The 23,181-nt window shown below is 35.0% G+C and overlaps 1 protein-coding gene across 1 annotated transcript in view; it reads left to right on the top strand.

Annotated features, from left to right (window-relative positions):
- Positions 1 to 23,181, top strand: part of LOC148954319 (uncharacterized) — a 163,025-nt gene that overhangs the window by 106,789 nt on the left and 33,055 nt on the right. Inside the window, exon 6 of the mRNA XM_089086237.1 lies at positions 12,102 to 12,289. Within this exon, the coding sequence (XP_088942363.1) occupies positions 12,102 to 12,289 (188 nt within the window). The remainder of the gene's footprint in view (positions 1 to 12,101; positions 12,290 to 23,181) is intronic.

The following is a 23,181-nucleotide window of genomic DNA, read 5'->3' as shown; positions in this document are numbered from 1 at the left end:
TTTCTTGGTCTGGGATTGGTGACGTATTGGCACTCTCTTGCTATGTGGCCAACACGATTGCAGTTATGGCACCTTATTATTGTAGGGTTAATGGGCTGAAAACGTACTGTTTTCTGCCTAGCGGGGTCTGGCGTTTTGTTTATTTGTGCTACTGGGGAGTTATCCCGTGAAAAGAAATTGGGGGATGTCTGATCGCCCTTGAAGATTAGGTTCGCGGTTGAGTCGCCTAGGCTGTTTATTTTTGTATTACTATGATTAGCAACCATTTTATCAACTTCAATTAGTCGTTCTACCTCTTGGACTGCAAGGTCCAATGTCTGAATATTCTTGGATATTACTACTCTATATAGTTTTGGGGGTAGCACTTGCAAAAAGGTATTTAGTATGACTTTTTCATACAGTTGCCCCGAACCACTTCCGTATTTTGCTTCTACAGAAATGCATATATTATCCAGATATTCCCTTATATTTTGTGAAAAATCAAAGTTCACTACTCCATGTTTTAATTTATTTATTGAACTAGTTTCTATAAATCTCTCTTTGAATGCTTTTAACAAGTCATCAACCGTATTTATTGTCAAGCTGGCGTTATTTCCTATGGTATGCTCGACTTGTTTTAGAAAGGTTAAGGCCTGGCCTCTTAATCGTAGTAGGAGCATGTCTTTTAACGCTCCAACGTCTGTTTTTGTTAATTGTACAAACTGGGTCAATTGTATATTAAATTCGTCAATATCTGATTGACAATTTTTTTCAGGGATAGTTTTCGCAATTTATCTTTTTTTTGCTAATAACTTCTGCACTAATATTAATTAATTTATATCCTCAATTTTTTCTTTTTTTTTTTTTTTGCGTTTTTATAAAATTATATTAAAATTTAATTAAACTATTTTTGGGTAGGCTATTATAAACTATGAGATATAATGGGTTTCCTATCGTAGCCTAGCGGTTATAGGCCTAATCAATTTTCTTATATGTCTGTATCTTTCCGAAAATTAAATTTGAATTACAAAGTTTAAACAGCCTAACTAGTTCGCAGTTTTCCTCCAATGTCCGACACGCGCCATTTGTACCATTGAAGAATTATTTGTGGTAATAGAAAGGGCTTGTTCGTGGCGATAGGGATTTCTCCTATAGCGCCACTTGGAGATCAGATTCCTTTGGGAGCACTTACCTTGGAGACTGGCGAACTAGTTACCTATTATCGGACTAGACTCAGACATACAAGAGAAACGAACACATAAAAAAAGACAATAGATTTATTAAACTTACATGCTTAGTTGTACAGCAATGGGTCACTTCAAAGACAAATAAATGGTGACCGAGATTATTTGCCGTACGAGCTCTTTTTGATCCCGCTTCACATTCCAATTAAAAAACACATTTTCCCCACTCCCAAACGCAGTTCTTTCGTCCTGCGCTCTAGGGACTGCCTGCCATTGGCTCACGAGCCCCAAGGACGCGACCCCTCTTCCAATAATACGTCTTAAATATTTTTGATGATTTAGGCGTTCACACGGTTCTTATCGTTTAAACGTCCTTAAAAAAATTGTGCGTAGCACTTTTCTTATTGCTCACTGTCTTAGCGAAATCCAAAGACTGCAGTTTCTTTTCTTTGCTGATTAAGGACTTTTTCATTTTTGAAACTAGATTTAGCTTAATTATAGGAGTCCGAATTAAAGAAGGAACTTTATTTTGGTATTTCAAATATATCGTGTTTTACTCCCGGTACACAAATTCAACTACACAGATATCGTATAGCTTGGATTATCGATTATTCTACTGGCTATGAACTAAGAGAAGAGAGTTGCTACAATGTCATGAGAGAATATGAAGAATGATTTTATGGAACAGATTCAAAATGTCCAAAAATGTCCAATGAGGGAGAATTCAGAAGAGGACTTGATCTTTTCTTCACATATTTGAGAAAACTCAGAATTAAAGTGGAGCTTTATCTCTTCATGAGGAAAATTTAGAATCAAGTATTTAGTAAAAATTTTTCCATCTTCTAAGGAAAAAATAGGAACAGAACTTGAAATTTTAATTCAGAAGAGAAGTTGAACATTTCTTCACTTCTATGAGAAAATTCAGAATGAAAATAGAACTTTTTTCTCTTCTTGGGGCGAAATTCAGAATTGAAGTATAACTTTTTCTATTTTCTTTGGAAAAATTGAGAAGTGAACTTGAAATTTTTTCTTGTATTCCTTGAGAAAACTCAGAAGAGAACTTGAACTATTTTTCTCTTCTTTGGAAAAAATTCAGAATTGAACAAAAAAAAATTTTCTCTTCTTTGAGAAAACTCAGAAGAGAACTCGAATTTTCCTTCTCTTCTTTGGAAAAAATTCAGAATTGAACAAAAAAATATTTTCTCTTCCTTGAGAAAACTCAGAAGAGAAGTTTAACTTTTCTACACTTCTTTGAGAAAACTCATAATTAAAGTTGAACTTTTTCTCTTGTTGGCTGGGAAAATTCCGAATCGATGTATATTTTTTTTCTATCTTCTTCGGAAAAACTCAGAACTGAACTTTAAATTTTGTCTCATCTCTGAGAAAATTCAGAATTGAAGTGGAACTTTTTCTTCTTTGGAAAAATTTAGAATTGAGCTAAAAAAAATTTCTCATCCTTAAGAAAATTCAGAAAAGAATTTGAATGTTTCTTCAGTTCTTTGAGAAGATTCAGAATCAAAGTGGTACCTTTTCTCTTCTTGGGAAAAAATTCAAAGGAAAACGATCTTTCCTTAACTTCTTTGAGAAAACTCGGATTTAAAGAATAACTTAATCTATCTTCTACAGAAAAACTCAAAACAGAACTTGATATTTTTGTCTCTTCCTAGAGAAAATTCAGAAATGAAGTGGAGCTTTTTGCTCCTCCTTGGAAAAATTTAGCATTGAACTGTAACTTTTTCTCCCCGATACTAAGCAATCCTTTTCAAAAGGTATTATTCTATCATTTGCCTCAGAGGGCTGTCATATAATTTTTTCCCCAAGAAGAGTAAAAGTTCAACTTTAATTTTGAATTTTCTCAAAGAAGTAAAGAAAAGTTCTAGTTCTCTTCTGAATTTTATCAGAGATTAGACAAAATTACAGTTCAATTCTGAATTTTTCCAAAGAAGAGAAAAGTTCCAATTCAGTTCTGAATTTTCTCAATAAAGAGGTAGAAATTTCAATTTCTGTTCTGACTTTTTCTGTAGAAGATAGAAAAAGTTATACTTCAATTTTGAATTTTTCCTCAAGAAGAGAAAAATTTTCACTTTAATTCTGAGTTTTCTCAACGAAGTGAAGAAAACTTCAAGTTCTCTTCTTAATTTTTTCCCAAGAAGAGAAAAGGTTCCACTTTAATTCTGAGTTTTCTCAACGAAGGGAAGAAATGTTCAAGTTCTCTTCTGAGTTTTCTTAAGAAAGAGAGAAAAAAAGTTAGTTCAATTCTGAATTTTTCACAAGGAAGAGAAAAAAGTTTCACTTCAGTTCTGGATTTTCTCAAAAACGAGAAAAAAATCTAGTTCTGTTTTAAATTTTTCGTAGAACATACAAAAAGTCATACTTTAAACCCGGGTTTTTTCAAAGAAGTGAGGAAAAGTTCGTTCTCTTTTGAATTGTTTCCCCCCAGAAGAGAAAAAAGCTCCGATTTAATTCTGGATTTTCTCAAAGAAGTGAAGCAAAATACAAGTTCTCTTCTGAATTTTTCTCAAGGAAGAGAGAAAAGTTACAGTTCAATTTTAAATGTTTCAACAAAAGAGAAAATTCCACTTAAGTTCTGAATTTTCTCAATGAATAGGACAAAATTTCAAGTTCTGACTTTTTCCATAGAAGGTAGAAAAAGCTATAGTTAAATTCTAAAATTTTCCTCCAAGAAGAGAAAAAGCTCCACTTTAATTATGAGTTTTCTCAAAGAAGTCAACAAAAACTCCTGTTCTTTTCTGTATTTTCCCATAGAAGAAGAAAAAGTTAGAGTTCCATTTTAGTGTTTTTAACAGAAAAGTTATAAACACCGATTCAGCTATGAGACTTGTCAAAGAAGAGAAAAAAATTGAGGTTCCAGTATAAGATCTTTCGTAGAATATACAAAAAGTTATACTTCGATTTGTAATTTTGCATCATTAAGAGAAGAAGTTCCACTTTAATTCTCAATTTTCTCAAAGAAGTAAAGAAAAGATCAAGTTCTCTTCTGAACTTTAACCCCAAGAAGAGAAAATGTGCCATTTTAATTCTGAATTTTCTCAAAGAAGTGAAGAAATATTCAAGTTCTCTTCTGTATTTTCTTAAAAAGAAAAAAAAATTAGTTCAATTCTGAATTTTTCCAAAGCAGACAAAATAGTTCCACTTCAGTTCTGAATTTTTTCAGAGACGAGAAAAAATTTAAAGTTCTTTTCTGAAGTTTTCCGAAGAAGATAGAAAAATTTACGCATCGATTCGGAATTTTTTCACCCAGCAAGAGAAAAATTTCAACTTCATTTTTAGTTTTCTCAAAGAAGTGAAGAAAAATTCAAGTTCTTTTCTGAACTTTCCCCAAGGAGAGAAAAAGTTCCACTTTAATCTTTATTTTTCTAAAAGAAGTGACGAAAAGTTCAAGTTTTCTTCTGAATTTTCTCAAGGAAGAGAAATAGTTTCATTTCAATTCCGAATTTTTCCAGAGAAGACAAAAATACTAGGAATACTCTGCTGAATTTTTTCGAGGAATAGAAAGAAATTTCAAGTTAAATTCTATATTTTTACAAAGAAGAGAAAAAAGTTATACCGTAGAAGAAAGAAAAAGTTATACTTCAAGAAGAGAAAAAAGTTCCACTTTATTTCTAAGTTTTCTCAATGAAGTAAACGAGAATTTCAGGTTCTCTTCTGAATTTTTTTCCGAAAAAGAAAAAAAGTTTCATTTTTATTCTGAGTTTTTTCATAGAAGTGAAAAAATGTTCAACTTCCCTTTTGTGTTCAAATTCTGTTGTGATTTTTTCCGTAGAAGCTGGAAAAAAGTTATACTTTGATTCTGAATTTTCCTCATGAAGAGAAAACTTTCTACTTTAATTCTGAGATTTCTCAACGAGGTGAAGATAAGTTCAAGTTCTCTTCTGAATTTGCCCAAGGAAGAAAAAAGGTTCCACTTCAATTCTGAGTTTTCTCAACGAAGGGAAGAAACGTTCAAGTTCATATCTGAATTTTCTAAAGGAAGGGAACAAATTTACGGTTCAACTCTGGATTTTTTCAAGGAAGAGAGAAAAAATCCGGGTTTTCTCAAAGGAGTGAGGAAAAATTCTTTCTCTATTGAAATATTTCCCCACAGAAGAGAAAAAGCTCCAATTTAATTCTCAGTTTTCCCAAAGAAGTGAAGAAAAGTACAAGTTCTCTTCTGAATTTTCCCAAGGAAGAAAGAAAAGGTTACAGTTCAATTCTGAATGTTTCCACAGAAGAGAAAAATTCCAAGTCAGTTCTGAATTTTTCTGAAAGAAGAGAACAAAATTTCAAGTTTTGAATTTTTCCATTTAAGGTAGAAAAAGCTATAGTTCAATTCTAAATTTTTCCCCCAGAAGAGAAAGAGTTCCACTTTAATTATGAGTTTTCTCAAAGAAGTGTGGAAAAGTTCTTTTTCTATCCTTGGGAAAAAAATTCAGAAGAAAACGAACTTTTCTACACTTCTTTGAGAAAACTCATTATTAAAGTGGGACTCTTTCTCTTCTTGGGGGAAAAATTTAGAATTGAACTATAGGTTTTTCTGCCTTCTTTGGAAAAATTCTGAACTTGAAATTTTGCTCTCTTCTTTGATAAAATTCAGAACTGAACTAGAAGTTTTTCTTCTGTGGAAATATTCAGAATTGAACTGTAACTTTTTCTCTCTTCCTTGATGAAATTCAGAAGAGAACTTCTACTTTTCTTCACTTCTTTTAGAAAATTCAGAATTGAATTGGAGCTTTTTTCTTTTCAGGGGGAAAATTTCAAAAGAGAACAAAATTTTCCTCACTTCTTTGAGAAAACCCGGATTTAAAGTATAACTCTTTCTATCTTCTTCAGAAAAATTCAGAACAGAAATTGATGTTTATGTCTCTTTTTAGTGAAAAGTCAGAACTGAAGTAGAAATTTTTTTCCTCTTCCTCGGAAAAATTCAGAATTGATTTGTAGCTTTTTTTCTCTTCCTTTAGAAAATTTAGAAGAGAAAGAACTTTTCTTCCCTTCGTTGAGAAAACTGAAAATTAAACTGGAACCTTATCTCTTCTTGGAGAAAAATTTAGAAGAGAACTTGAACTTGTGTCCCACTTCGTTGAGAAAACTCGGAATTAAAGTGGAACTTTTTCTCTTCTTGAGAAAAAATTCAGAATTGAAGTAAAACTTTCTGTCTTCTACGGAAAAATTCGGAACAGAACTTAAAATTTCTACCTCCTCACTGAGAAAATTCAGAACTGAAGTGGAACTTTTTTCTCTTCTTTAGAAAGATTCAGAATTGAAATGTAATTTTGTCAAATCTTTGGGAAAATTCAGAAAGAAACAAGAATGTTTCTTTACTTCTTTGAGTAAACTCAGAATTAAAGTGAAACATTTACTCTTCTTGGGGGAAAAATGATATGACAGCCCTCTGAGAGAAATGATAGAAATATATCTTTTGAAAAGGGTTGCTTAGTATCGGGGAAATAATTTAGTTCAATTCTGAAGTTTTCCAAGGAAGAATAAAAAAGTTCCACTTCAGCTCTGAATTTTCTCTAGTAAGAGACAAAAATATCAAGTTCTGTTCTGAAGGTTTCCATAGAAGTTAGAAAAATTTATACTTTAATTCCGAGTTTTCTCAAAAAAGTGAAGAAACGTTCGTCCTCTTGAATTTTTCCCCCAGAAGAGAAAAAGCTTTAATTCTGAATTTAATCAAAGAAGTGAAAAACAAGTTCTAGTTCTCTTATGAAATTTCTCAATGAAGAGACAAAATTACAGTTCAAATCTGAATTTTTCAAAAGAAAGAAAAAATTTGCACTTCAGTTCTGAATTTTCTCAATGAAGAGATAGAAATTTCAAGTTCTGTTCTGACTTTTTCCTTAGAAGATAGAAAAAGTTATACTACTATTCTGAATTTTTCTCAATAATAAAAAAAATCAACTTTAATTCTGAGTTTTATCAACAAAGTGAAGAAAAGTTCAAGTTCTCTTGTTAATTTTTCCCCATGAAGAGAAAAAGTTCCACTTTAATTCTGAGTTTTGTCAACGAAGGGAAGAAAAGTTCAAGTTCTTTACTAAATTTTTTCCCAAGGAGAGAAAAATTCCACTTTAATTCTGAATTTTCTCAAAAAAGTGAACAAAAAGTTCAAGTTCTCTTCTGAATTTTCCCAAAGAAAAGAAAAAAGTTAAAGTTAAATTCTGAATTTTTCCAAAGAAGAGAAAAAAGCTCCACTTCAGTTCTAAATTTTCTCAAAGACGAGAAAAAATTTATGTTCTGCTCTGAACTTTTCCCTAGAAGGTAGAACAAGTTGCGCTTCTATTCTGAATTTTCCCCATAAAGAGAAAAAGTTCCACTTTTATTTTTAGTTTTTCAATGAAGTGGAGAAGAGATCAAGATCTCTTCCGAATTTTTTCCTAAGAAGAGAAAATGTTACACTATGATTCTGAGATTTCTCAAAGAAGTGAAGAAATGCTCAATTTCTCTTCTGAATTTTGTTAAAGAAGAAAAAAAGTTAGTTTAATTCTGAATTTTTCCAAAGAAGAGAAAAAGGTTCCATTTCAGTTCTGAAATTTCTCAAAGACGACAAAAAATTTAAAGTTCGGTTCTGCATTTTCCGTAGAAGATAGATAAGGCAATACTTCGATTTGGAATTCCCCCCCCCCCCAGCAAGAGAAAAATCTCAACTTTAATTTTTATTTTTCTCAAAGAAGTGAATAAAAATTCAAGTTCTCTTCTAAATTTACCCCAAGATGAAAAAAGTTCCACTTTAATTTGTATTTTTCTCAAAGAAATGAAGAAAAGCTCACGTTCTCTTCTGAATCTTCTCAAGGAAGAGAAAAAGAAGCTACAGTTAAATTCCGAATTTTTTCAAAAGAAGAGAAAAATAGTTGGAGCACTCTTCTGAATTTTCTCGAGGAATAGAGAGAAATTTCAAGTTAAATTCTATATTTTTCAAAAGAAGAGAAAAAAGTTATAATTCTATTCTGAATATTTCCCTAAGAAGAGAAAAACTTTCATGTTCTTCTCAGAATTCTTCCGTAATAGATAAAAAAAAGTTATACTTCAATTCTGAATTTTGCCCAAAGAAGAGAAAAAAGTTACGCTTTAATTGTGAGATTTTCGAAATGAAATGAAGAAAAGTTCAGGTTCTCTTCTGAATTTTTTCCTAAAAAGAGAAAAAAAGTTCCACTTTAATTCTGAGTTATCTCATAGAAGTTAAGAAATGTTCAACTTATCTTCTCAATTAAAATTTCAAGTTCTGTTCTGAATTTTTCCGTAGAACATAGGAAAAAGTTATACTTTGATTCTGAATTTTCCTCATAAAGAGAAATAGTTCCTCTTTAATTCTGAGTTTTGTCAAAGAAGTGAAGAAAAGATCAAGTTCTCTTCTGAATTCACCCTCGTCAAACATTTTTTGACATTTTGAATCTGTTCCATACAATCATTCATCATGTTCTCTCTTGATACTGTAACCAGTACAATAATTATTAATCCATGCTAAAAAATATCTGTGTAGTTAAATTTTTTCTATGCAAATGCACTTTTTTTAATTTTTGATACTCAGTCATCAATTAATAGACTTAAGAGTCTGCTAGTAGTTTGTATGCTTCTGAATTTTCCTTTTCTTAAATCTCTGGCTTTTTAATAGACGTTATAAACGGTTTAAGTGCTAGCGTACCCTAGAAACAATGATCATATAACTAAGTAATGCACAAAATGTTTGTAATGAAACAAGGACATGTTGAATGTTAATATATAAAAAATGTTACGTACATTATTATACATTTTTAATATCATTGAACAACTTTGAACATTTTGAATCTGTTCCATAAAATAGTTCATTATGTTTTCTCTTGATACTGTAGGTATTGTCTTTTATTAATTCGTAACCAGCAGAATAATCATTAACCCATTTTGAGTCATACACAATTTATATTGGGGTGGTCACCTACAGTTTCAATATGCTTTGCGTCTTTAGTATTATTGGGTTCAGTGACTGTATAATCAATAGTAGTAATAACGTTCATTTGCGCTTTATTTTCCATCAATTCATCTTTATATTCATTGATGATATTGTCTGCCAATGCCCATTTATTTTGCCAGTGATTCCACTGTCTATTCTCACATTATTTCTAAACAGATAACAGTTTTGACACGTAGACAAGATATGATTAATGACATTAGTGCAGGAGTATACCTGTCTTCTTCTTGTCTTCTTTGCAATGCTAATACCAGACATATGACGATAGTATCTATCAACAGGTAATACGTTATCACCAACAGTAGCAAGGAGTTGTCCCGCATCATCGACGATTATTTTTATGTTTGAATTCTCTTTGAGCACTAACTTCTCTGGAAATGATACTGTCACATATCCACCATTTGCACGATGGAAATTCTTAGATACACAAAAGGAATTTAGCTCCTCGCTGTCATGACAACTTAAAATTACATTTCCAATAAGATCCCTGTGAATGCTTGTTTCATACTTCAAGTATTTTTTCTTGTCAGCATTTAACGCAGCGATGATTTTATCATGTGCACATACTTTCTTTGAATATTTCATTTTCACTTTTTTTTAATATGATGCAGGCTCATATCCCTCCCATTTACGAAAATTACTGAGTTAGCACACACATTAAACTTGGTAGGGTCAAAAACCAACCATAGAGGACCACTGAGAGAGCCGCATAGTGTCTATGAGCAACCTGTGTTGTTTTAAGCATATTTCATGTCATAAAAAAGAGTTGAAAAATCTCCTAGTTGTAGTAGTAAGGCCTCCGCTAAGGCGTTCACGCTTCTTTGCAAACCAACTGCCAAGACCATATCCCGTTATTTATGAATGATCATTGTAATAGTCCATTCCATTATTCTTTGGTGTTGGACTAAGTGCAGCAACATAGAAATCAAGATCAGGGCAAACAAATACCATCTTCATTTTTTTAAATATGATGTTAATATTAAAATTATTTTCTTAGAATAACTTTTTAAGTCCAAAAAATTCCAAGTCAGAAAAAAAAGAAAAGTGCTTCTATAATCATTATTTTTCTAATAGTAAAAATCGCGACTAACATATCCATATAATTCTCATTTTGTATTTCAAAAATATTGAATGTGAATTTTTTTAAAAATATTTCATGTCATTTTAAGACATGTAATAAAAAATTGAAACATATAAAAAATAAAAATAAAAGTTAAAAAAAAAATTAAACTTAAAAAAGTTTGGAAAAATGGAGAGGGACTAAAAAGTTTGGGTGGAGAGGGTTTTGGGTTTCTTGGAGGTTGGAGCCCTTGGAGGTTGAAGTTTTTGGAGGTTGGGTCCTTGGTTGTTAGGGTCTGTGGTGGTTCAAATCCATAATCAGCTCACTATTTGATTTCTAAGCATTTCTAAGGATTGTTCTGGATTTCTATATTATAAGTATCTTCTTGGCGCTTACGACTTTATTAGTTTCAACTTTAAGCATACTCCAATACTAAACATTATATAATATTGTCGGCATTCCTCACCCGGTACTTGTGTATTATACCAATCACAGCAAATAAATGAAGCCAGGTCAATCAACTTGTGAATGGATGAATATATACTAATAGAATTCTAACATTTATGCCAAGTGGTGTGGGAGTAACCATTCTCCCAGACTTACCTTTAGTTGGTATGGAGTTTTAACCCTTTACCGGTTTCATTATTTCCAAATAAAAAAAATATCCTTATTATTTTCATCAAGGTTTCATCTTGATATTCAAGTCATTAGTCTAGACCATTTAATGATATTCTATACCGGGCGCACATCTTAATTTGAATTATTGACTTATACAAATACTGGTTTAAAATACAGGTTACTAGTACAGGCTGTTTGCCACATATTGTATATCATTATAAGCCTGGTATAACATGTTTGGTAGGTTCGCGTCGTTTTGTGCCTCGTTGTGTCCGTCAAATATATTACAAGTTTTGCCCCGACTATAAGGTGTCTGGATGGTTTTTACCAAGGACACGAAGTCTCGCCCTGGAATAGTTATATGCACACTACTTATGAGGATATCGTAAAGAAATTTATAAGGGAAACGAGAAATTCCTGGGAGAGTGTATAGAGGGAAGCTTTGAATAGAATGGGATGGAGGAGGAACCTACGTAGGGTGTTGACCACAGGTGGCTTGGTGCTGTGGTGAGTTGTTAGTAGTAGTAGTTGTGGTAGTAGTATCTTTATTTTGGGCACAATCTTGCCAGGCAGTGAGACTGATATTTCAGAGTTGTACCAGGAAAGAATCAAACCGAATATTCATCCTGATGGAGTTATTTTTTTTTTATTTGACATAGAATCTGGCTACCGAAGCAAAGTTAGACTCTGTATCCGACCCTAGCTTTAATATGAGTTTTTATTCAAAATTTTGTTAATAGACATGTTGAATCGAACATCACCACTACTTCTGAAAACCCAGTGCATCACCAAGCCACCTGAGGAAAACACAACTGCATACATGTCTCCTCCATTTCAATCCGTCTGGTTGAATATACGGTTAAATATGGCTCCCATGGAGAATTTGGAAACTAGACTTAATTGGGTTATACTCACCCCTTTATAGATGGATAGATAGATAATTTTTTCAGCCGCTAGGCCATACACAAACATTACAATGATTATATAAGACAACAGCCAGCATACACTTAAATAAATGGTATAACTACTAACAACAAACAAAACCTTAAACCCATTATTTACATCTTTTTAAAACCTTTTTTATAAATGCAGTCACTGCTATAATCGTCTCCTGGGATGAGGACTTAAGGATCCCAGGAAAAAAGACTTCCCCATCACCTAAATACTTCAATCTCAAATCTGAAAGCCCCTGGCACACCGTCAAAAAATGGAGCAAATTTTCTTCCTCCATACCACATAAAGAGCAAGTATAACATAATTTTTGTAGGCCTATATATAGGCCTACAAAATTAATTTAATATGAAATTTAGTTACTAACTAGCTTCGTATTTTCTAGCAAATGCTGTGTGGACATTTGCCAAAACACGTTTGGTTTTATTTCAATTTCGGAAATATGATGTCGTAGCTATCAATCCAAACTTTGATGAGGAAGAAACCCTTTACGAAGCAATTTTTATCGCAGATGGCAAGATAGAAAGAACACACCTTGTGTCCAAATTCTCAGATAAGGTGATTTTTTTGCCCATAATTAAAAAAAAATTTCTATTTTGGGGCATTGAAGGGATTCCAACTTGCTGGGAATTCAACTTGTTCTTATGGCTGGGGGAAAGAGATTAATAAGAAGCATTATTTTTAAATAATAAGCAAGGTCTCAGGTAGAAATATGGTGTTTTTATTAGGAGATTTTAACGCCCAAGTCGATGGAAACATATGTAGATGGTATCTTAGCCTAGATAAATATGGTGACCGGCGTTTACCCCCCCCCCCCGGCAATCATCCCCACGGAAAATACCCCCCGGAAAACACCTGCAGAAAATAGCCCCCGGAAAATACCCCTGCGGAAAATACCTCCCTCGGAAAATAGCCCCTCCCCCCCCGGAAAATTCCCCCGCCCAAAATACCCCCGAAAAAAATATCCCCCCCCCACGAAAAAGACCCCCCCCCCCGTTGAAAATACGCCCCCCAATGGGGAAAATACCCCCCGTGGAAAATAAGGCTTTCCAAATTTGAGAATTTTACTTCAGTTTTGTTTTCTTTATTTTTCGTAGGGGGTAGGAATTTTAGTACTGGTGTATTATACGCCACTCAATCAAGTTTACGGTGTGTGAAACTCGGGAACCTACTGGTTTTTTCGTTAGTTTCTTTCAGCTTAGCACGAGACAAGACAAAGACAAGTGACAGAATAGATGGAAAATTTATAATTTGTGCTATATATTTGTACATAAGGGAGGGGGTTAAAGTATTTGGACAGTTTGAAGTCAGAAAACAATTCTTACTTTGCAGAATAATTGTACCTAACATATTTTGCATGCAGACCTGCTATACTTTACCCCCTCCCCCTAATGTGCAAACATACAGCACAAATTTGTTTCTAAGGTAACGAAGACACCGGTTTGTTCTCGAGTTTTACACATCGTAAACTTGAGTGAGTGGCGTATAACACACATGTAGCGGAATTTTTCATGGAGAGACCTGGACTTCCCGGTATTATTTAAAAACGATCAGAATTTAGTTTTTTAAACAAGTTTTTTCAACTGAAAGTAAAGAGCAGCACCACAACGTAAAACGAACAGAAATTATTACGTATATGAGGGAGTTGCCCCAGTAATACCCCCGCCATTCGTTCAAGCGGCCAAATAAAAAATTAACATGGGAATACAAGCGGCCCAATACAAAATTAACATGGGAATACAAGCGGCCCAATATAAAATTAACTTGGGAATACAAGCGACCCTTTGAAAGTGGAATTTCTACCCCCTTACACCTATTTCTAGGCGACATTCCTGCCCTTGGCACGAGTTCAAAGGTTAGGTCAAATGTTTCTAGATGACGGCTGGCAAGATTCCGAGCGCATGCCCTGTTTCTAGGTGAAATTTCCAAGTGTTTCAACTACTTGGAATGTGGTCCGTATAATACACAAGTCTTAATAACAACTGAAGCTCCTAACCCCTCACCCCTTTTCTAACGCATGCCCTCTTACATCACGGTGCACACCCCCGTTCAAGTGCATGTTACACCACGCGACACACCCTCGCCTTTAAAGGGCCAGGCCAGTGGAGCTACCAACCCCTCGCACCTGCACAGTGCAGTCACCTGTTCTATTAAAGGGAACACATTTGGCAAAACTCCATGACACACCCTTTGGTCTCCGATGACATCATACAACTTACCCCATTTCAGACAGACAGGTCTAATATGCTTGACGCAATTTTGCGTAACCCTACCACAGGAACCCATGGGGGAATCCTCGCTAACGTAACAACACCCGAAATCCACAAAGCATTCTTTTTTCATTAACTTAATGGCGGTACACACTTTATGTAAGTTTACGTAATGATTTCACATCCATCACTGCCAGATAATACCATTTTGACATTTTTCGCCGTGAACCCTCAAGACATTTTCTTTTTCGGCGTTTAATTTTTTGCTCGAAACACCTTTAATTTTTTTCTAGAGTTCTTGACCCCACCAGGACTCGAAAGGTCATTCCCTTCCAATGGTACAGCGCCCCAAGCAAGTCGTCCATGAAACCTTTGCCAACATTTTGTATCCTGAACCATATTCTAGCGATAAACTATTGCACGCAACCTGAGATTCCCCATTTTTTTGAACTCGTTAGAACGGCTTGTTTACTTCCAAATTTGGCACGCACTTAGAAACCATCTATTTCCAGGGGACATTTGCTTTCAAGATATTAATAAAGGGGAAATGCGTGTCTTACTCGTGCTAAAGACTATATTTTAAAATCACAGATACTGTAAATAAAAACAAATTAACAAGCAATAAAACATAAAATAAACAGCTAAAAACACGACAAAACATAAAAGATGAAAATGTCATATTATCATATACGCAAAAAAAGTACCATCTGTTATATAAAACTGGAGGCTTCTAGCCTGCAACCCCCGGGAGAGGGGTGTAGGGGAGGGGGAGTGATATTAGATACAATTTAAACCATATTAAGAGCTTTAAGGAAATACCCCTTTTTCACTAAGATAAATTTATCAATATTAAAAAATATCCTAACAATAGGTTCCACCTCCTGACTTATCTTTAAGCTCTACAGTATACTAGTCAAAGACAATACATACCACCTTGGTAAATTATGGATGATATTAAACACCCCCCATGACATCGCTACATCTCCCCGAAGAAATCTTTCAGGCATTTCCTAATAAAAATTATGGTTCTGAATCCCGTGATTCAAGTTTTTTGCAACTCAAGCCTATCATAATGCCCCGCAAAACACTCCACACTGCCAGGGAATTTCACCCATATTACACCGTCCCCTCCCCCATCCGCTGGGTGACTTGATATTAGTAAGATTTCCCATTTTTTGGCACTCGTTAGAATGATGCGTTACTCTCCCAATTTGATAGAATCCGGAGGGTTTTTGCTTTCAAGATATTAAAAAAGTGGAAATGCATGTCTTACTCGTGCTAAAGACTTCATCTTAAAAACACAGACAATGAAAATAAAAACAAATTGACCATCAATAAAACATAAAAAAGACAGCTAAAAAACACGACAAAAAATAAAAGATGAATATGTCATATTATCATATGCGCAAAAACAAACCATCTATTATAGAAAACTGGGGGCTTCTAGCCTGCAACCCTGGGGAGTAGGGGAGGGGGAGTCATGTTAGATGCAATTTAAACCTTATTAAGAGCTTTTAAGAAAATACCCCTTTTCATTAAGATAAATTTATGGATATTTCACATTATCGTAACAATAGGTTCCATCTCGCCCCTAGTAGCATTCATTTTCAGAGGATGCATTGATAACAGATGTAGTTCTTAGGAGTTATTGCATCTTTAAAATGACAAAGAATAACATGTCTCATTTAAGGAAAGATGAAGGGAGAGGACTCCAGGGTAGGGGAACCGTTTTCACCGTCACCAGTTCAACACTGTTTTATTTTTTTATCGTTACGCAAAGTGGTAATTTTCAAATGTTTATTTATGCATATCCTGCCTCCATCCACTAAGGTACCAACCTGCTCGCTGGTCGCCTCCGAAGAAGTGTCCAGTCCCCCGAGGGGTCTGTCCCAGCCCGACACGACTCCAGGGGGGGGGGCATTTTTCAGCAAAATTATCAAAACACGCAAAGGAGGGGAAACTGTATTTTGAGAAATTCTTGTTCCCGCCCACCCCGTGCGCTGTGGGGGAGTTTGGTCTATGTTTAATCTTTTTGGGGGACGGAATCCGGCCACCCTATGCGCAGTGAGGGAGTTTGATCTGTGTCTACTCATTCTTGGAAGGGAATCCTGGCTTCAGCTAGGCGATAAAGGAGGCTAAAAAAACGGTCTTGCTCGAGATAATTGAAAAGTAATAATAATAAGGAAATTATCGTTGAGTTTCTAGGATATGTCCATCTCTAAAATCACATAATCCAAGTTTCTAGCGCTCAGCTAGCAAGATTCATGCCCTGACAAAATTCCAGCCATTGATACATTGTTTTCTCTTTAAATGTTACTCGGAAGTAACAAAATTGTTCTAATTGCAACGAGCTTTTCTACGTTTAAGTTAGGTCCATCTAACTTAGGTTACCATAAGCGCTCATGATAACCTAAGTTATATGAACCTAACTTAAACGTAGAAAAACTTGCTGCTATTAGAACAATTTTGTTACTTCTGAGAGAAATTTGAGTGTGTTAAGTAAAAGTTTGTTAGTATTAAGGGAAAGGTTGTTACTTCGATGAAAAGATTTGTTAGTGTTAAGGATAGCTTTCTAGCTCTGACATGGTAAACCACTACAAAAATATTCCAAGTCTTACATTTCAACAAAAAATCCCAAACTGAACTTTGAAACATCTACAGAATTTAGCAGTGACATAATAAACCGCTACAAAATATTTCAAGTCTTGCAATTCAGCGAAAAAATCTAAATGAACTAAATGAACTTTCAAACACCAGCAGAGTTTATCAATGACAAGGTAAATCATGAAATGACACTAGAAAAAATATTTCGTCTTTTCACAGTTAAAAAAAGTCTGAAAGAATAGGAAGATAACTCTGCAAACAAAGATAAGAATATTGGAAGCCACAATGACGACGGTGGTAAAATATGGTTCTGAATCGCGGGCGCTCAAGAAAGCTGATGAAGATTTGCTAGGTGTTTTCCAGAGAAATTGCTTAAGAATCGTTATGAGTACCCGGTTGACTGACCGTATTTCAAACAATAGACTATACGAAAAATGGGGTTCAATACCGCTCTCTAGGGCAATAATGAAAGAAAGGTTGAGGTGGCTAGGGCACGTTGTGCGGATGAACGATGACAGATTGCCGAAGATTGTTCTTTTCGGCCAACCATCTAGGGCTAAACGGAAAGCAGGTCGTCCCAGTCTGGGGTGGGAGGACATCATAAAGAAAGATTTAAAGGAAATGGTATCTTCATGGACGGGCGTAAAGAGGGAGGCTTTGAACAGATTGGGGTGGACGAGGAGCCTGCATACCTGTGTTGGCCTCAGGTGGAATGGTGCTGCGGTGAGTTGTTAGTAGTAGTAGTAGTAGCTTCAACGAGAAAATTCGAAAATGAAGTTATAAAAATTTGTGTGTGTTAGTTAAAATTTGTTAGTATTAAGGGAAAAAGTTGTTGCTTCGAAGAGAAGATTTGTTAGCGTTAGGGAGAACTTGCTACTTCTGGCATAAAATTTGTTATCATAACGAAAAATTGTTACTTTTAAGAAAAATTATGTATGCTTGACAGAAAACTTGTAGCTTCTAAACGATAACTTGACTTCATAACGAAAAATTGTTACTTCTATGAGAAATTTGCTAGCTTTGACAAAAAACCTGGTGCTTTTAGAAGAAATTTGTTACTCCTAAGAAAAAAAAATATTACCTCTAAGAAAAATTTGAGTGTGTTAAGTAAAAGTTTGTTAGTATTAAGGGAAAAAGTTCTTGCTTTGAAGAGAAGATTTGTTAATGTTAAGGAAAACTTGTTTTCCTTAACGGGGTGAATTATTTTCCTATTATTTTCAGGGTGAATTAGGTCGAAATTGTCCTAGGGGGTGAGAGTTGGTGTTATTTGGAGGGCTGGTGCCGGTGTGAAAACAGTGTTGTAGTGCCATTCCGCTCTGGACCATGAGTATACTTTTTATCGGTTTGGGTATCTAGCCTTCTCGCAAAATGATCTTCTAAGCTCTCCCATTAGGTATCTTTGCTTAAGATATACATCGCCGTTAATACGCAACACGCATGTGTGTGTCGTGCTGAAGCTCCATGGGGTCCTTATACTCTAGTTTGTGTGACAACATGTTAAGGAAAACTTGTGGAAAACGAAAAATGTTTACTTATAAGAAATAAAAATTGGTATCTTTGACAGAAAACTTGCTAGTTCAAGCAGAAAACGTGTTATCACTGACGAAGAATGCTATCTCTAAGAGAAATTTTGAGTGTGTTAAGTAAAAGTGTGATAGTTTTAAGAAAAAAGTTGATACTTCGAAGGAAAAATTTGTTAGCGTCATGTAAAAATCGGTTCATCTTTCAAAAAACTTTTTATTACACCGAAAAAATTTTTACTTCTCAGATAAATTGAGAATTTTTGGCAAAAATTTTGGTACTTCTAACAGAGAAATTTTCATCATAACGAAAATATTACTTCTAAGAAACTGTCTGTGGGTGTTTGTATGTTCCATATGTTAGAAGACTCTTACACAGATAATGACTTGTGTCATAGTGGTAGCAGAACGTGATTATTGCCTGTTGTCAAGAAGCATTAAACCCAAGAATGCTTGGTGTTCCAGGAAAAAAAAATCATATTCTCTAACGTTTTTACAAAGCAACAAGTGAGAAACGAGTATGTGTTATCGCTATGAAATATTAAAGCCCAGATAGGCAGTCTATTCCAGGAAAAATCATAAGGTACTTATCTAGATAATAGAGACAACACTAGAACTCCGGACGAAGTAATAGAAATCAAGACCATAGCAAGGAAATTTCGATCAAAATGTAGAAATCGTGGTCAATTTCAAAGCATAACAATGAACCCTTACAATTTTATAATAAAATAAAGCAAAGTATAGAAATCACGGGTGACCCCAGAAATCAAGACCATCGTAAAAATCAAGGGCAAAGTGTAGAAATCGCGGTTAACCTGTAAATTGATTAGTAAGACAAAGAAGGCTCGAGAAGTGTTTTAAATACTCTGTGGTGTGAATTGCATCGGAGTAACATGTTCTAGCAATGAAATATTTAGTCCCCGGAGTTCAAGTGAAAAAAGAACAAGGACAAAAAAATGGTTGTTTAACGGAATTATTTAGCTTATTTTCGGGGTGAATTAGGTCGAAATTGTCCTAGGGGGTGAGAGTTGGTGTTATTGGGAGGGCTGGTGCCGGTGTGAAAACAGTGTTGTAGTGCCATTCCGCTCTGGACCATGAGTATACTTTTTATCGGTTTGGGTATCTAGCCTTCTCGCAAAATGATCTTCTAAGCTCTCCCATTAGGTATCTTTGCTTAAGATATACATCGCCGTTAATACGCAACACGCATGTGTGTGTCGTGCTGAAGCTCCATGGGGTCCTTATAGTCTAGTTTGTGAGATACACTTGCGTCATTCATATTAGACCTCATCACGGGAAATCCAGGGGTCTTCCAGAAAAACAAGGTATCAATGGCTGGAATTTTGTCAGGTCACGGATCTTGCTAGCTGAGCGCTAGAAACTGGGATTATGTGATAATTAGAGGTGCACATATTCTAAAAACTCAACGATAATTTCCTTATTATTACTACCTATAAATTGTCTCGAGCAAGACCATTTTTTTAGCCTCTTTTATCGCCTAGCTGAAGCCTAGATTCCAATCCCGGAATGAGTAGACATAGACAAAACTCCCCCACTGCGTGTAGCATGGCCGGATTCCGTTCCCCAAAAAGAGTAGACACAGACCAAACTCCCCCACAGCGCACGGGGTGGGCAGGAACAAGAATTTCTCGAAATAGAATTTCCTCTCCTTTGCATGTTTTGATAATTTTGCTAAAAAATGCCCCCTCCCCCCATCTGGGGATGTGTTGGGCTGGGACAAAGCGTTTGGGGCGATTGGACACTAGTAGTACCCCTACTCTGCTTTCTACCGGTCAGATAGGGAAATTAATATCGGAATACAAGTGGCCCAATAAGCGGGGCCTTATTTTGATGTTTTTTGGTTATGTTGTTTGATGATTATGTTTTTTGTTGGGTATGTTGATGTTGTTTGATGGTTATGTTATGTTGTTTGTTGGTTATGTTATGTTATGTTGTTTTTTGGTTATGTTATGTTGATGTTGTTTGTTGCTTATGTTATGTTGTTTGATGCTGTTTGATGTTTTCTGCTTATGTTGTTATGTTATGTTGTTTGATATTTGTTGGTTGTGTTGATGTTTTTTGGTTATGTTGTTTGTTGGTTATGTTGTTTGATGGTTATATTGTTTGATGTTTGTAGGTTATGTTGTTAGATGCTGTCGGTTATGTGATGATTATGTTGTTTCTTGGACATCTTGTTTTTTGGTTATGTTGATGTTCTTTGATATTGTTTGCTGGTTATGTTGTTATGTTATGTTGTTTGATGTTTGTTGATTATGTTATGTTATGTTATGTCGATATTGTTTCTTGGTTATGTTTTTTGTTGGTTATGTTGTTGATGTTGTTTGATGTTTTTTGGTTATGTTGTTAGATGTTGTTGGTTAGCTGATGATTATGTTAAGTTATGTTGTTTGTTGGTTATGTTGTCGATGCTGTTTGATGGTTATGTTGTTTGATGGTTATGTTGCTATATTGATGGTTATGTGGTTTGATGTTATGTTATGCTGTTTTGTTATGCTTGATGGTTATTTTTCTTAATGTTTCATGGTTTTGTTGTTGTTTTTTATGTTTGCAGGACATATTTAAAATAAATTATGTTTCTAGGCTAGATTTCTAGCGCATGTCATGTTACTAGGTAAGAGCATGTATAGACAAAATTCCCAGGTGGTTGAACTCCCCCGTGTTGTTTCTAGACGAAATTCCTAGGTGGCTGAAATCCTCTACGCTGTTTTTCCAGACAAAATTCCCAGCTAGCAAGACTCCCTGCGAAGCATTTCTAGACAAAATTCCCAGGTGGCTGAAATCCCCTACGATGCTTTTCCAGACAAAATTCCTAGCTAGCAAAACTCCCCCGCGTTGTTTCTAGACAAAATTCACAGGTGGCTGAAACCCCCCGCGATATTTTTCTATTAAAAGCCTCCCCCTACCATTCACCAGTATTTAATTCGTTCAAAAACAATTATTTACCTAGAATTGTCTTTTATAGTCATGGCTTTAAAACCATCAAATCTTCACACACGCCTTGCGATCTAAATAGAGGCATATGTGAATACATCTCGAGAGGGGTGGTTTTGTAAACAATATTTTTCATGCTCGCATTGCCAAAATTAACAAAAACATATGTGTCAATAAGGCAGCTATTCTAGTAACCCTCTCAATGGGTGTCAATGGTGGACAAGGAAAGGATTGCCATTAATTAAGCTTGCGGCTTTGCTTAATTCTCGACTGAATTTTCTCTACAAAATTAATGCGTAATAAAATTTTAGGCTTGGAAATTGTATGTAAGGAGAGAAGATGGAGCAATAAAAACATTTATTCCTCAATAATTCTACTTTATGCTATAATGGAAAGGGGGAGGGTTAAGAAAAAGAGGGTTAAGGTATTTTGAGGTCCATTTAAATGCTAATAATTTCGAAATCTTTTTTTTTTTTTTTTTGTTTCTTTTATTCCTGCCTATAAAAGGACGATTGCGTATTATTTTTAAGCCTATTTCGTGCTTTTTTGAAAAGAGGGGGGACCTGGCCCTAGAAACCATTTTTTGTAATACATTTAAGTGATTGCATATAAAACACATTTTTAGCTTTATTATTGTCTATTATAGGGAGAAAAAAATATTTCGTTTCTTCATCGTACATGAGTTATTAGTTGATGTTATACCATTGGTCCATGAAAGCGGGGTTCTATCCACGCCCTAGACGATACCTTAAGCGGGTTTTATAGCAAAACAATGGTTTCTAATAAAGTTTCACAAGTTTTACCTTCCCAGAAAGGAAAGGGCTGTACATTTTGAGATCCAGATTTTAAATTCCACTTATATGCTCTTATTTTCGAATTCATGGATTCTATCAGCTCTTTAGATGATTAATAGTTTAAGAGGTTTTCAAAAAGTCATACTTTCAATAGCTTTTGTTTTGCTTCTGTAGAAGGGAGGGTACTCATTTTTCTTCTGTAACAGGGACTTGTTCTTTTATACTAAATTTTCTCTTCTTTTCAGAATTTCACAGCCCTCGCTCCTCCCAACAAGAGAGCAAGAGTGGGCGAAGCGACCCCTGTAAGGGCATCAGCTGTCCAGTATGGCCGCTGGCCGGGGCCCTCCAGACAAGTGATGCCTGCACAAGTTCCACACCACTGACCTGCCACACTGCCTGGTCAAGCCGTAGTCCAATCTGAGCAGTCTCCAATGCAGCCTGTCAGAAAATTGAAGAGAATGGGTGGCTGCTCATAATGCCGCAGCTGCACAAGATCATGAGTTTGCGAATTAACAAGAGTGGCCGGGGCCTTCAAGACCTGTCTCACCTAAGCTAGGTCATGACGCTATCAACACCCTCCAACATGCGTTGCCAGTGGTTCCCAGTTAGGTGCCACCAGAATTTGAGGATGTAAGCATTTTTACCTGTAATTTCTATCAGGAATGGATTATAGAAATATCTAAGATGATAAGAAAACCATTTTCATATCATCTTATGTTTTCTGTGCTATGGAAATATCTAACTATTGTTCAACTTTTTTTAGGCCTTTCTTTTCACCATTTTCCTACCTTATATTTCCTGCCTAGTAAAGACATTTTCCACGCCTCTTTAAGCCCTTGAAGGGAATTTTCAACATAGTAAAAGCCTGTTAGAGACGCGAAAAAGGTTTTCTCTAGCTTTTATAATGTGTAAGTGGATACTCTTACCTTTCCAGATCCCTATTTTTTTATTTCACCGCCCCCCTCAGATATAAGTTTGTTTATCGCCATTTTTTAGTCGTTGTAAAAAACTTTTATATGTATAGATTTTCAATAGAATATTAAAGTTTCCCTCAAGTTTGAAGGGACTTAGAAGTAAAGCTGTTTTTGAGCTTTTTTTGGCCTTTCTTTTCACTATTTTTTCAAAATAATAAAAGCTTGTCAGAGACATTAAATGTCTTTTTCTGTCCTTTCTTAGCCCACTATAGACATTTCCCCCCATTTTCTGGCTTTGAAGGTTTTTTTTAAGCTAATAAGAGCCTATTCGCTAGCTTTAGGGACTCGTCTTTGTACCCCTCACCTGTTAGCTTCATTCATACCTAAATTTATGTTGTTTTTTCCCTTGTTTTTGCTAGAATATTAAAGTTTCCCCTAGTCTTAAGGGACTCTGAA

Source organism: Artemia sp. Qi Xiang Cuo, chromosome 3 (assembly GCF_049724085.1).
Source record: "Artemia sp. Qi Xiang Cuo chromosome 3, ASM4972408v1, whole genome shotgun sequence".
Classification (NCBI taxonomy): Eukaryota; Metazoa; Arthropoda; class Branchiopoda; order Anostraca; family Artemiidae; genus Artemia; species Artemia sp. Qi Xiang Cuo.
The sequence above is the reverse complement of the archived record's forward strand: the minus strand, read 5'-3'. Positions and strand labels throughout refer to the sequence as shown.